The sequence below is a fragment of the Anabrus simplex genome, chromosome 14 (genome assembly GCF_040414725.1).
Source record: "Anabrus simplex isolate iqAnaSimp1 chromosome 14, ASM4041472v1, whole genome shotgun sequence".
NCBI classification, from domain to species: domain Eukaryota; kingdom Metazoa; phylum Arthropoda; class Insecta; order Orthoptera; family Tettigoniidae; genus Anabrus; species Anabrus simplex.
This window is the reverse complement of record NC_090278.1, coordinates 39410685-39423721: the sequence shown is the minus strand read 5'-3', so window position 1 is coordinate 39423721 and position 13037 is coordinate 39410685. Positions and strand designations below refer to the sequence as shown.

The 13037-nt window shown below is 38.9% G+C and overlaps 2 protein-coding genes across 2 annotated transcripts in view; one reads left to right on the top strand and one right to left on the bottom strand.

The window, feature by feature from the left end:
• The window catches only part of RpL30 (ribosomal protein L30), a 30349-nt gene extending 23335 nt beyond the window's left edge, over positions 1-7014 (bottom strand). Inside the window, exons 1-3 of the mRNA XM_068230382.1 lie at positions 6913-7014; positions 6776-6825; positions 6523-6668 (exon numbers count right to left, since the gene is read on the bottom strand). Of these exons, the coding sequence (XP_068086483.1) occupies positions 6523-6668; positions 6776-6796 (167 nt within the window). The 5' untranslated portion in view covers positions 6797-6825; positions 6913-7014. The remainder of the gene's footprint in view (positions 1-6522; positions 6669-6775; positions 6826-6912) is intronic.
• Positions 7015-7445: 431 nt separating this feature from the next.
• The window catches only part of Ythdf (YTH domain-containing family protein), a 115544-nt gene continuing 109952 nt past the window's right edge, over positions 7446-13037 (top strand). Inside the window, exons 1-3 of the mRNA XM_067158468.2 lie at positions 7446-7637; positions 7772-7796; positions 8391-8461. Coding sequence (XP_067014569.1) covers positions 7614-7637; positions 7772-7796; positions 8391-8461 — 120 coding nt within the window. The 5' untranslated portion in view covers positions 7446-7613. The remainder of the gene's footprint in view (positions 7638-7771; positions 7797-8390; positions 8462-13037) is intronic.

The following is a 13037-nucleotide window of genomic DNA, read 5'->3' as shown; positions in this document are numbered from 1 at the left end:
GTTTTCGTTGCTGAGTGTACAGTTTATGATCTGTGCAACCGTAGATGGAAGAAAACTGTCCCCGTATGTCATATTTAAACGGAAAACAATTCAGACTTTTAATTCTAAACTGACTTTACTTTTTTTTAATAGTAGCGTATTTTACAGATTAATTGAAATTCAAAATTTCATGAGGCACAATAGAACGCGCATTCCGGAATGTGCAGGGGTAGCTTTCTGCACTTTCACTCACTTCAGTGTGTCTATAGTGTGTTTCAGAGTTGAAAATCGCCATTCTTTTGTATTCAGCATTTTAAGGAACACAACAATATCACGTAGCAGGCAGTACGCAGAAAAGCAGAATCCGTGAAAACTGGCGAGGGTTGGCATTACAAGATGGCTGTTAATTCGAAATCCGATTGGAAGTACGATTTTTGTATTACAAAGACTTTGAATTAACGAGGTTTTACTGTATCACAAAACTAACATCAGATTTCGCCGGTGTGTCTACTTCAAGTGTTTACATTGCACAAAAAAGAATTATCCACCACCGGTCGTGTTACTGTCCAGTAAAAAGAGACCACGTGCGAGAAGTGTTTTAGACGTGGAGTGTGACGAACTTGTAATTTAGGAGAGGATTCTAGAGTAGAACGCAGCCAGGAAGGCGGTTTGAAGAGGGTTGCGGAGTAACATTCGCGCGCTTTGTAGTATGTGTTTTCTGCTGAGCCAATAGAATCATTTCAGTAAGAAGTGCCTGTTTGTACAGGTCACGAGTGAATGTTTAGAGTTTTATTTGTTTGTAAATATAATCAATGAATTTAGGGAATTATTTGCGCATGTACGATGGATCCAAGAAGAGCAGAAAGACAAGGATTGCATCAACAGGCGAGGGAAATAGTATTTGTATTTTGTAAGCATGCAGCAGCAGGCGTTCAGTGGCGGGGAAGGTGAGGAAAGCCATGTTGCCACCCCTCAAAAGAAGACAGCACTCGCATGTGGTATCGGCCTGCGAACAGTACAGAGGATAAAACAAGCTACGGAAATAAAAATAATGCATTGTTCAGGTCGCCAGGGAAGATCCCTAAGAAGAAGCCAGTAACGGACCTCGATTTCAATAAAAATGTTCTGCATACAACAATATTTTATATGTATTAAAACGGCGAATATCCTACGGCATTGAAACTGGCCAATCCATTTACCTCAATATCACGAAAATGTCCCTAACTCAGGAAAAATTTAAGCCCATGAAAAATGTAGGTCATCGCTTTGGAATTCAAGATCAGTAGAACCTCGATAATTCGAAATCGGTTAATTCAAAATTCCGCGTAATTCGAAGAATCTCTTGTTCCCCGAAACTCGAGGTACGGCTTTTCATGTTATTTAAATTAATTAGAAATATGAATAATTCGTAATTCAAAGAACAATGTTGGTCCCAGTATTGAAATTCAGACTTTTAATTCGAAATTGTCCTTCAATTTGTTAAAAATAATACTTCACGGCATAATTTGAATTTAAGATTCTCCGCGTCACGATAGAACGCGTCTTCCAGAACATGCATCTTTCTGCACTTTCACTTTGAGTTTGGTGTGTCTACAGCGTGCTTCAGAGTTCCCAAGTTCTAGTGAAATCATAGTTCTTTTGTTTTCTTCTAGTTACTCATTTTACTTAAAGTTTTTGTGTGCAGTTATAAACTTCGAAGTTGTTATATTTTATTAATACTGTGTTTTAGTTTATTGTATGTGCGTTCCTTTTTTTGTGTTGCGATGGCTAAGCGTTAGTATTCTTCAAAGACACTCAGCGAGAGAGTGAAAATTATAAGGGAGGTCTACAATGGACAAAAGACGAAAACTGAAATAGCTAAAGAATTTGGAATTCCTTTGGCCACACTTTCAACGTTTTTACAAAAAATCGTGAGAGCATAGAAGCTCAGGAAATGCAGGGTGTAAATACAGCAAAGCGAATGCGCATTCGAGGAGCTAAATACTCCGATTTGGAAGTACAATTGATCGAGTGGTTTCGGGATGTTCAGGCAAACAATATCCCAGTAGATGGCGAGATTATTAAGGGGAAGGCGAATGAACTGGCGCTGAAGATGGGTCTTGAGTTTCAGTGTTCGAACGGCTGGATTCAGCGTTTTAAGGAAGGGCACAATATCACGTGGCAGGCAGTGTGCGGAGAAGCCGAAACAGTGAACACTGGTAATGCAGACAGTTGGCGAGAAAACGTGGCTCACATAATCAATTCGTATGCACCAAACAATATCTTCAATGCCGATGAGCCTGCAGTGTTTTTTAATGCCGAGCCCAAACGGACTTAAGGTTTTAAGGGAGAGAAGTGCCATGGCGGGAAATCTTTCAAGGATAGGGTCACAGTCCTTCTGTGTTGCAATGCGGACGGAAGCCAGAGACTTCCTCCCCTCGTCATAGGCAAGTTCGAGAAACCGCGATGTTTTAAAGGCATCAGGCACTTTCCGTGCAAATATAAATCGTCTAAGAATTCCTGGATGACACGCAAAATTTTTGAGGAGTGGCCGGTATGCCTTGAGCGCAAAATGGCATGCCAGGACAGGAAAATACTTCTGTTAGATCAGTGCGCTGCACACAAACAATCTAATTTTAAAACATGTGCGTCTTCTTTTTCTGCCGGCCAACATTACGAGCTACTTGCAGCCCCTAGACAAAGGCATAATTTCTTCTGTGAAACGTGCCTACAGAAAGCGACTAGTGCGTTACTTTCTTCGGGAAGTTGCTAGAAATATTCCGGCGGGAGAAATACGCAAGTGGAACGTAATTGATGCAATGCGGAGTGTGACAGTTGCCTGGGACTCTGTTCCTTCATCGACAATCGAGAACTGCTTCGTCCAGTGTGGTTTTGGTTCATTAAATGAAGTAGAAAAAGGAGAAAACGATAATGAAGATGAATGGGAGGAGTTACGGCAAAAGTCCGATGTCAGTATGACTTTCTCCGAATACATCACCATAGACCATGCGAAGACTTCAGAAGAGCGGGATCCCGCCATGATGATCAGCTGTGATCACGTGACGCCAGAGCGAGATGCAGCTACGGCTGATGAACACAACGAAGATAAGGCGCAGGCGGCAACTATTCCATCAAAGAATGATGTCCATGCCGCTCTCGCAGTGTTGGATTCAGTGATAAGTGCTAGTGATGCTGACGACGCTACAATTAAGGCTATGGCCCATATGGAGCAGTTCGAAGCTAGTATTTATTAAAAAAAAAGATGAAGCAACCTCTCATACACTCTTTCTTTAAAAGGCAATAAGCCTAATGTGTGACAAAAAAGCCCTACTGGATCATTAAGCATTTGTGAACTATTCAGGTACTGTACATAGTTATCTATTATTCTTTATACTTGTTTAAAATGTATGTCTGGGTTTTTAATGTTTGTTTTGTTGGTGCCATGTGTTTCCAATATATGTCTGGGTTTTTAAAGTTTTTGTTGATGTAACGTGTTTCCAATTTGGACAGCCTTGTTGGCTCCCCTGTGCAAGTGCCTTATACTGCACTTAAATCAAGTAGGTTATAACCGCTTAAATTGCGTCGTGCATATATACAGTAGATTACCGTACTCCTTGTCTTTGAATCGTGTTTTGTTTTTCCCGGGTGTGAGGTTACATTCGACAGTATACGGCGTTATCCAAGAGCATTATTTCAATAAATGCACCTTGTTAGATACATTTAGGAATTTTTTTCCCTACGGCATTTGAAAGGTTTAAGTGTGAATCAAGGTTAACTCGTGCAGTAACGGGCATTAGAATATTTTGTAATGCAGCAAGGATTGGTACTTCTGAATTGCGAATCGGCGGTTAATTCGAAATCACGTAATTCGAAGTCCGATTTTTTAGTCCCAACGACTTTGAATAAACGAGGTTTTTATGTAACCGGATGAAAAAATGTTTACACTTTCGTGCCGATGCTCTCTGCACTTCGCCATTCATTTCTCTTAACTTCCATTTACCTTCTTTAATATCTCAAAAATTTCCCTCAACACTTATTCGGGGGTTGATGTTAAAAATTAATTTGGACTTTCAGTAAACTCTTAAGCCCATGAAAAATATAGGACTAGGTCATCGCTTTGAAATTAAAGATAGTCTATAACTGGATGAAAAAATGTTTACACTTTCGTGCTATTATGAGTAGCCAAATTGGCATCACTGTACTTCATACTTCTGTCTCTGGAAAATATATTTCATAGCAGTGATAAAGTAATTTTATCATCTCAGGCAAAGCAGCTATATCCGTAAATTTACATGTTCATATTTGTGTAAAGACCACGTGGACCTCGCGGAGTGATAAGAAATGTGTGTTTATACCTACGTTACTCTTCGGATGGAATTTTAGTTCATTTCAGTCTGTTTTCAAAACGAGCCTTCCTAAAATGAGGGTTCAGGCATTATTCGGGTAAATATGGTAAAATGCAATATTTCTGGAGACCTACGAAGACTGGCAAGAAAATAAAACTCTCCGACAATGACTTTGCTGATGATGATGCTTGCTTTAAGGGGCCTAACATCGAAGGTCATCAGCCCCTAACAATGACTGAATAGTGTCAAAAGGCCAACTGACCTGAGCGCAGCTTAGAATTTTACTTTTCTTCCTGTATTGACACTAAACACTATTCAGCATACATTAGTTTTTTTAATAGGTATGCTTTAGCGGTGGTGGTTAACACGAAAATATCGGGTGCTGCTTCCGTATCCAGTGTGTAGACTTAGGGATGCTAAAAATCACATGAAAATGATGTGCAACGATACCCGAAGTAGCCAGAAACCCACCATCCTGTCCCAAAAAGTATTCTTACTTATATAGAAGAATTAAAACCAAGGCTGTGTAAATCAGCTGATTGCGACTATGTGCTGTGTTCCTATTGGCCGGCCAATGTTCGCGATGTGTTTTCATTCGCCGGACAAGCTTCCTAATTTCCCTGGCAGAGCTCGCATCGTGTGCAAGTACAGGGCTGCCACATTTGCTAAAAGTAAGAGAACCACGAATTTCAAAGTTAGGCAAAAGTAAGAAAACCCCCACTTTATAAGTGTCATGGCATATGCTGGATGCGAGTGTTCTATCCGCGACATCATAACCTAGTGTTGTGACGAAGTTAAATTCACGGATTTTATAGTAAGTCACTATTCCCTCTGGAGTCTGTGGTAGGGATCGAGAAGTGAAAGTATCGGGAAGCCAGTATTTTTCATGTGACAAACGCACGTGTAGGTTCAAACAGTCGGCAAAGACGGGTACCTTTTAAGAGGCACACCTTTCTCCGCAGAAGGTTATATCCTCCGTAGCCTACTGGCTACTGGGAAATAGGCTCCACTACCCATTAATTGAGTCCGAGCTCAGAGTGAGTACGGAAACAGCGTCCGATTGGTCCTCGTACTGTAGCGAAGTGTGTGAAGATTAGGCCATTCGACATTCTACACGACTTGGAGGGGTAGGTGTAGTTGCCGAGATAGACAAGGCCAAGTCTGGCAAAAGAAAGTAACCGCGGCCGTCGTGTGGAAGGACAGTGGGTTTTCGGTGGGGTTGAATGTGAAAACAATAAGAAATTCTTCGTTGTGCCTGTGGAATCTCGGGACAGTGCTACGCTACTCGCCATAAATAAAGACTACATTTTGCCCAGGACTACTATAATCTCAAGACTGCTGGAGGGCGTACAACTGCCTCCAGGACAAGGGATTTCTCCACTTAGAAAGTAAACCATTCAGTGGAATATGTGGACACCGAGAAGAACAAACACGTCCCCGCATTGAATGAAGAACGTCTCGCTGGGGAAGATCTCGTCGTGCACACAAACACTGAGAGAAAGTGGAGAAACAATAGGGCATCCCTACCTGTATCTGGACAGAAAAAGCAGCATTTCCTTGGCTACATATCTTAACATCTGTTCAAATACTCCTTCCCTCACAGAGAAAGATATTTTTTTTCCGCAGTGAGCATGCTGTATCCCCCACGTTCAGTCATTGTTGATTAATTCAAGTGTTGAACACTGTTGTATAGAATGCGTTGCTGTCACTTCTTGTAAATTTTGTCCAACATATCCAGACCAATGGTTTTGTCACTAGCCTACCCTAACCTATCCAGACCAATGGAGGTGTCACGCAGAATATTAAGAGGCCTAAGGGCCGCTCCGCAGCTTCTAACCTGGGGGCTTACGTCCCAAGACTAATGGTCTAACCAATCCAATCGTGTTGTCACTAAGAATGCCTAAGTTGGCAAGCCTGCTGAGTGTTACATGACGTCGCCAGAGCCGCGCCACGTAGTATGTCTAACCTCACTTCGCACACCGGGTACGGAAGCTTTACGGAAGGGTAAGATTAATCCAAGGGTAGGCCTCATTTCTGTGACGCAAAGGAACAGAACAAATACTAAAGTCCTTCATGAGCAAGAACTTGAATGTTCAGAAAGTAATCTGGTATAGTGAAATTTCACTTATAGTGAACATCTTCAAAAATCCCTCATATGCTGATAGTCTTGGAGATCAAGAAGAAATTATGGTAAGGGAATTCTACTTCTCAGCCTCACCTCAGCGGAGGAGTGTTGTTGGCGATTATGACGAGTTTCGCCTTTCCTTGGCGAAGTGTCTTCAACGTCTGTTTCAGGCCAAGGACGTATTTGCCAGACTTCATCACAAGGGCCAACCTTGTATTGATGCTTTCCATAGCCTTTTTCTAAAAATATACAAGAGCAATAGTTAATGATAGCTGCTTCTAATCTGCAACAAATACTCGATAAAAGAAGGCCACGTGTTACAACAACGTAACTTTTCTTAACATACCTGCTTCTTTTGAGCCACCATTTTGGATGTTTATGTTCCTCCGACAATCTAGAAATATAGAGTACAATGAGTAATTCTATATTATCACTTATACCAATAAAATATGAAAAAAATACACGCAGAACTACACCGACCCTGAAGAGCACGACCACGATTACCAGATGAAGAAATTCAAAGACGATACAAAGAATAAGCGCGGACAAGGTACTACATGAAGTCAAGGAGAAGTTGGAAACTCGAGGATGTTTTAACCTTGACGTCAGCTGTTCATATGAACTTCATTATTTTTTAAACTTATACCCGCTTATATCCAATAACTTGACAAGAACAAGAAGTAAATACAAATTTCTTGTTTTCTGTAATAGAGCAAGCAATATCTTTCTGCATGACGAAAGAATACAATTTTTCTTGTACAGAATGCATTTGTAAACTATGTAAGGGACAATGCGATATATACTGTAATTTTATGCAACACAATTGTATAGTGAACAACTTGGTTTATACTCTGCACATTGTGTACATTTCAGTAAAATTACCACTATTATTATACAAATCGACATTTCACTCCTTCGATCAAGCATGGAAGATACTACCTATCTTAATAATTATGACGTACCCAAATTTTACCACGCATGCGCCTTAGCTAAACTTTCCGGAGTTGGGTTCAGCCGCCATTGTTTCTTGATGAAGTGATTTGTGCTAGAAGTTTTATATAATTTTAGCGAGTTATTTGTGTATATTGTGTTGCAAAGACTATCAAGAAATTATTCATTGTTTTGTGACGGTTTGATTTGAAAGACTTTGCACCAAGGAACAAGAAGAGTGCAGAAATTAGGTGATGTCAGCAGGCGTGTCAGACCAGGTAAAGAAAGAATTTCTGTCTTGGGCGTAGTTGTATAACTGCCGTTCATTGATAAATATCCGCATATTTTGTCTTCGGAGTTCTCTAATCTGTGTTTCCTCTTTTTCCATGAAATGTTCGATGTGTCAACACAGCGGATGAAAGGACAAGGGAATCAAGGTAGGCGTCATAATCAACGAAATGTACTGTCAAATCAGATGGTTAATTTGTATAATCCAAAGAATGTTCATAAAATGTTGTGTTAATCCATAAAAATTAAAATCTTATGGCATGAATCATTAAGTAATATTACTGGAAGTTAATGATCTTTACATTAAAATGCATGTCATAGTAGAATAAGTCTTAAGAATATTTAACTGAAGGTATCCTCGCTCAATCTTCTTGCAGTTGTACTCTTCTGAATACATTTATGTGCGGTTGATTTTGTGATATCCCGTGCAGACTTGTTCATACTGATTCTGATTTAACTGCTAATAGTTAGTTGAATCAATTGCCTATCATAAACTGTGAGTAAATATACAAATAAGCATAGTGCATGTGACTTAATTTTTACAAGCACTCCCTAATTTGTATTGATTATTGTCCAGCTTAATATCCATAAATCAACTTCATAAAATTCATACAGGACCTAAATTAGATTAGCCTATAGCATATAAGTTTAATATATAAATAGGCTAGTCCTTATGGACATAGCGCTCTTCACTTTTAGGTAAGAATTTTGTTTAAAATATTTTTTTATACACTCAATTTCAGTTACAAATGGCCCCAAGGACCACGTGAATGAACATGAAGATTTTGATTCATGGAGGACCCAGCACCACCAGGTGAGTTTGTTATACATTACCTATTATTATCTTATTTACTATGAATTTGTGTTTTTCATTAAATAATTTGACATAGGCGTAAATGCTTTGTCATGTCAACTTGTGAAATATATAAATCAAGAGTTCAATATAATTTTTCACTCTCTACAGTAGTACCTGCACAGTACCACAGATATCTGCTGTGGTAAAAAGGAGCTTCTTTTTGAAGTGAACATGGCAGGTTGTCTTAATTTCTCTTAGATAAAAGTTGATATCTTTAATCCAAATAGAATATCACCCGCTTATGTACCGGGTACATTCATAACTGCTTTAGGCCTGTATTTTAGATTACATTGTAAGATATGATTAACATATTCAGCTTTATGCTTCTATTTTTAATTAAAATATTATTTATACTTTTGGAATTTGGAACTTAATACCAGCTAATCTGTTTTCTTGTTGTGATAAGTAATGAATGCTGCTTTGCTAAGTGGTTACATCTAAATATTAATTAGAACTAAGATCCAAGCAATTTAGATTTCCATGTTAAATGAACCCTAGAAAACAAATGACTTGACTGTTTAATAGTAATGTACATGTTTTTCTGATTAATGAATCTATAGTTCCATTTTCTAGTATTCGACTCTGTGCATGGGCAGTGGATTGAGTTCAGCTGTTTCTCATGTGGTAATATTGTAGCAATTGTAGTTAGCTGTATATTACAAGCTGATTCTATAATGCAGGTTTCTGCATCAGTCTGCTGGTGCTGATTTTATTTTATAAAAAAATCTTGTGAGCTGTACTACATTATGCGAACAGACATTTTAAAAACATTCCTTTTTCACATTAACCCACTGTGAACTGTCAAGCAGATCGATTAATTTCTTTTACTGTCCTGGAATGCGTATCAGGCTAGGTGCCTTCCATTGGAAATTTACTGTTCAAAGGAGGAGCTATATAAGTTACTATTCACTTTGACAACATGCCAATTATTTGTAGTTGATTAGGATTTATTTTTATTTTATTTTTTTAGTTCGCAAAACACTGTCTTGCATCTTAAGAATTCATTATTTTGCATGTTGACATTCAGACCTGTTGCTTTGTTTCTATCTCTGTCTTTTTTTAAATTTATGTGTGCTTTGTTCATCGATTTGTGATTGAAAAGTTCAATACACTGTTTGCATTAATGAAAAGAGAAGATGAAAATGTGTGTAGAATGCCAGGATCATCCTGAAAGCTGTATTCGCATTGAAAGAAAGACTCAGGTCAATGACTTTCTAGCTTGAACTTCTCTCACCTTCATATATATCCTTTCACAAGTAAAAACCTTATATTAGCTTCTTTCTTTTCATAAAATGGAGTTATTTTCTTCTAGGAATTCTGTTATCCATGTAATAAACTTATTTTGTATTTCTCATTGTGTTCAGTGCTGTGAATTACAGTAACTGCATAAAGAGAATGTATCTCCTTTTTAAACAACAAATCTGTTCAAAGTTCCTGTATTTGTTTTGTTTGTTGTAATTCAATACCCTTCTTTACCAGTTTGTTGTTAAAAGTGAAATTACCGGACGAGTTGGCCGTGCGGTTAGGGGTGCGTGGCTGTGGGCTTTCATCCAGGAGATCGTGGGTTCGAATCCCAATGTTGGCAGCCCTGAAGATGGTTTTCCGTGGTTTCCCATTTTCACACCAGTCAAATGCTGGAACTGTACCTTAATGAAGGCCACGGTCACTTCCTTCCAACCCCCAGGCCTTTCCAATCCCATCATCACCATAAGACCTATCTGTGTCGGTGCGATGTAAAGCCACTAGCAAAAAAAAAAAAAAAAAAAAGTGAAATTTTGGAAGAATCAGCCTGGATGATCGTGATCTTTAATCCAGTGCTTTCATGGGTTAACAAAGTTTTAGTATGAAGCTGCCACTTCAAAATGTTGGCCTAAGAGAAATTCAGATAAATGTCCAACTTTAATTATTTCCACTAACATTAAATTAATTGAATTCTTTAAAAACAATTTGCCTTTATGAATCAAACCTGTGCTTCAGTGTTAATGCCATATGTATGATATATTTATTTCTCTATCAGGTCACATGTTTTCTCTTCTCATAAATCTCTCAAGCTCCCATTGCTGTAATTAGTAGATGAGATGGAATGTTTAAGATTCTGGAAAATTTTCTAATATCCCATGCAGTACTGGAAGTTTTAAGAGTTCTTTTTGTAATTTGATGAAATTTCCTGGTCATCAGATTTCTTCAGTACTGCTTCATGTTTTTCATGTTTTTAGAAGTGTTGGTAGATTGATTGACTTAAGATAAATGGAAACTTCTCACATTTAAATATTCTCAATAAAAAAAACTTGGCACAATTCTAAGAGTGGGGGAGAACTATTTGTTACATATTCATAGCAACTCTTGTATGGGATTTTAAGGTAGTTGTATCTAGAACATGTATGAGTAAAACCCAAACCACCTGATAAACAACCTACAAAGCCAGGAAACAAACTGTTTAGATGAAGGCACAAATGGACGAGTTCAGTAGCTGTTGCTGATTCGTAGGCCAATACTAATTAGATATGTACTGCCTGTACTTTAAGCTGTGTACTCACTAGCATAAAAAATGCTGAACCAAGCGGTACAGTGTACATTTCAGCAATCCTGCAACAAAACCCAATTCTGCTGAGTGACCCAAGTCAGTGAACCATCAAAGGAAGTTGCAGCTAATGTGGATGGGGTTCAAGCTGTTAGTTTGCTTCTGAATGTAGGACAGGGCAGTCGTACTTAATTTAATAAAAATAACACATTCATACCTGTATGTTGCCCTTCAGTACTTCAGTTATAGCTCCACTAACTTCTGGCACAGTACTGCTTAATGCTTTTTTTGAAATCAAAAACGTATTGAAGACTGGTGTATGAATCGCCTGTAGCGGGTAGCCTTTACTGTACGGATATAGCTTCTCTCACGATAGAATTTGCTTACCCAGTAATTTCACTTTCACAAGTAAAAAATTTTTTTACTTGTGAAAGGATATATACGAAGGTGAGAGAAGTTCAAGTTAACAGTGACCTTCCTCCAAACATTGATCTGCTTGCAAACAATTGAGTTTATCACTATTTTAACTTTTGCAATGATGAATTTCTACCGGGCGAGTTAGCCGTGTGGTTAGGGGCACACGGCTGTGAGCTTGCATCCGGGGTGGTTAGGGGCGCATGGCTGTGAGCTTGCATCTGGGAGATAGTGGGTTTGAATCCCACTGTCGGCAGGCCTGAGATGGTTTCCCATTTTCACACCAGGCAAATGCTGGGGCTGTACCTTAATAATATGATACATTTTGCACAATGTGCATTTAGTTCTTACAGAAACTTGTCAAAGAGTTTTGTCTTGTTGCACAGTATCAGATGATATCAGTCACAGTAGGCTCCGCATAATATACAGTTGCAGTTATCGTCCGGGTCATGGAATTTATCTGTTAGGCATATCCGATGATGGAAATCACGTACGGCATATCTTGTCAATACATGACGTAGATCATATGTGGCTTGTGTCCATTCCCTATATATCATCGTATCCGTTGAATAAAACTCTGGCCATATCTCTTGTCTCTTGAGTTCCTGCAGTTCATTCAAGTAGGTTTTGGTAGCTGGTAGACGCAAGTCAAGGCGGAGGTCTTCAATGAAGAATTGCTCTCTTGCCAGTACATATGTAAGTCGGGATAATGTGTATTTTGACAGACATAGTGCTCTTTTGAGGAAATTGGCTTTGACTTTGGATGTCTTCAAAATTTTTCTTCTTTAGGTGTGTCCAGATGGTTTCCAGTCCATATGTTATGATGGGAGCAATTTTTAAGCAAAACAGTGTGGTAGCTGTGGGCAGGGACATTTGTTCTAGGTTCTTTATGCTATTAATTGGCGTCTTTGCTGCGATGGTTCATTCTTTAATCTGAAGGTCATAGACATCTCCACTCATCTGAAGTGTGATTTTAAGTATTTGAAATACGGTACGTTCTTCATCGGAGTATTCATATACATGATGTCATTTGCTGATAGTCTGCCTCCTCTTCTGAATGTCATTTTTACTGTTTTGCTACTATTTATAGTAAGCTCATTCTTTTCTGCCCATGTTGTAAGTTTGCTGAAGGTTGTTCGAATGTTTTCCAAGTTTTGTGATACAATGACCCTGTCATCTGCATAAGCGTAGATAAGGCCACGGCCACTTCCAACTTCTTGGCCTTTTCTATCCCATCGTCGCCATAAGACCTATCTGTGTCGGTGCGACGTAAAGCCACTAGCAAAATGATTAATTTCTTCAAGACTAAATTTATTTATTTACACAGAAAAGCGCACAATGTGCTGAGGTATAAACTTAATCACTACAAAATTTTGTCAGAACACGGTCTCTTCGGGCACTCCAGTGCATGGTAACGATCACAGAACTTCTCACACCATCGACATACACAATCATGGTTCGGATCGTGAAATCTAGGTACAACACATGCCTTGTGATGGAAGGCATGGACAGCTGCACGGGTCACTGTATGTCTGAGGTCGAAGGAACTCTGACACCAATTGACTGTTGTCATTGCATCCGTTATATAGAAATCACTCC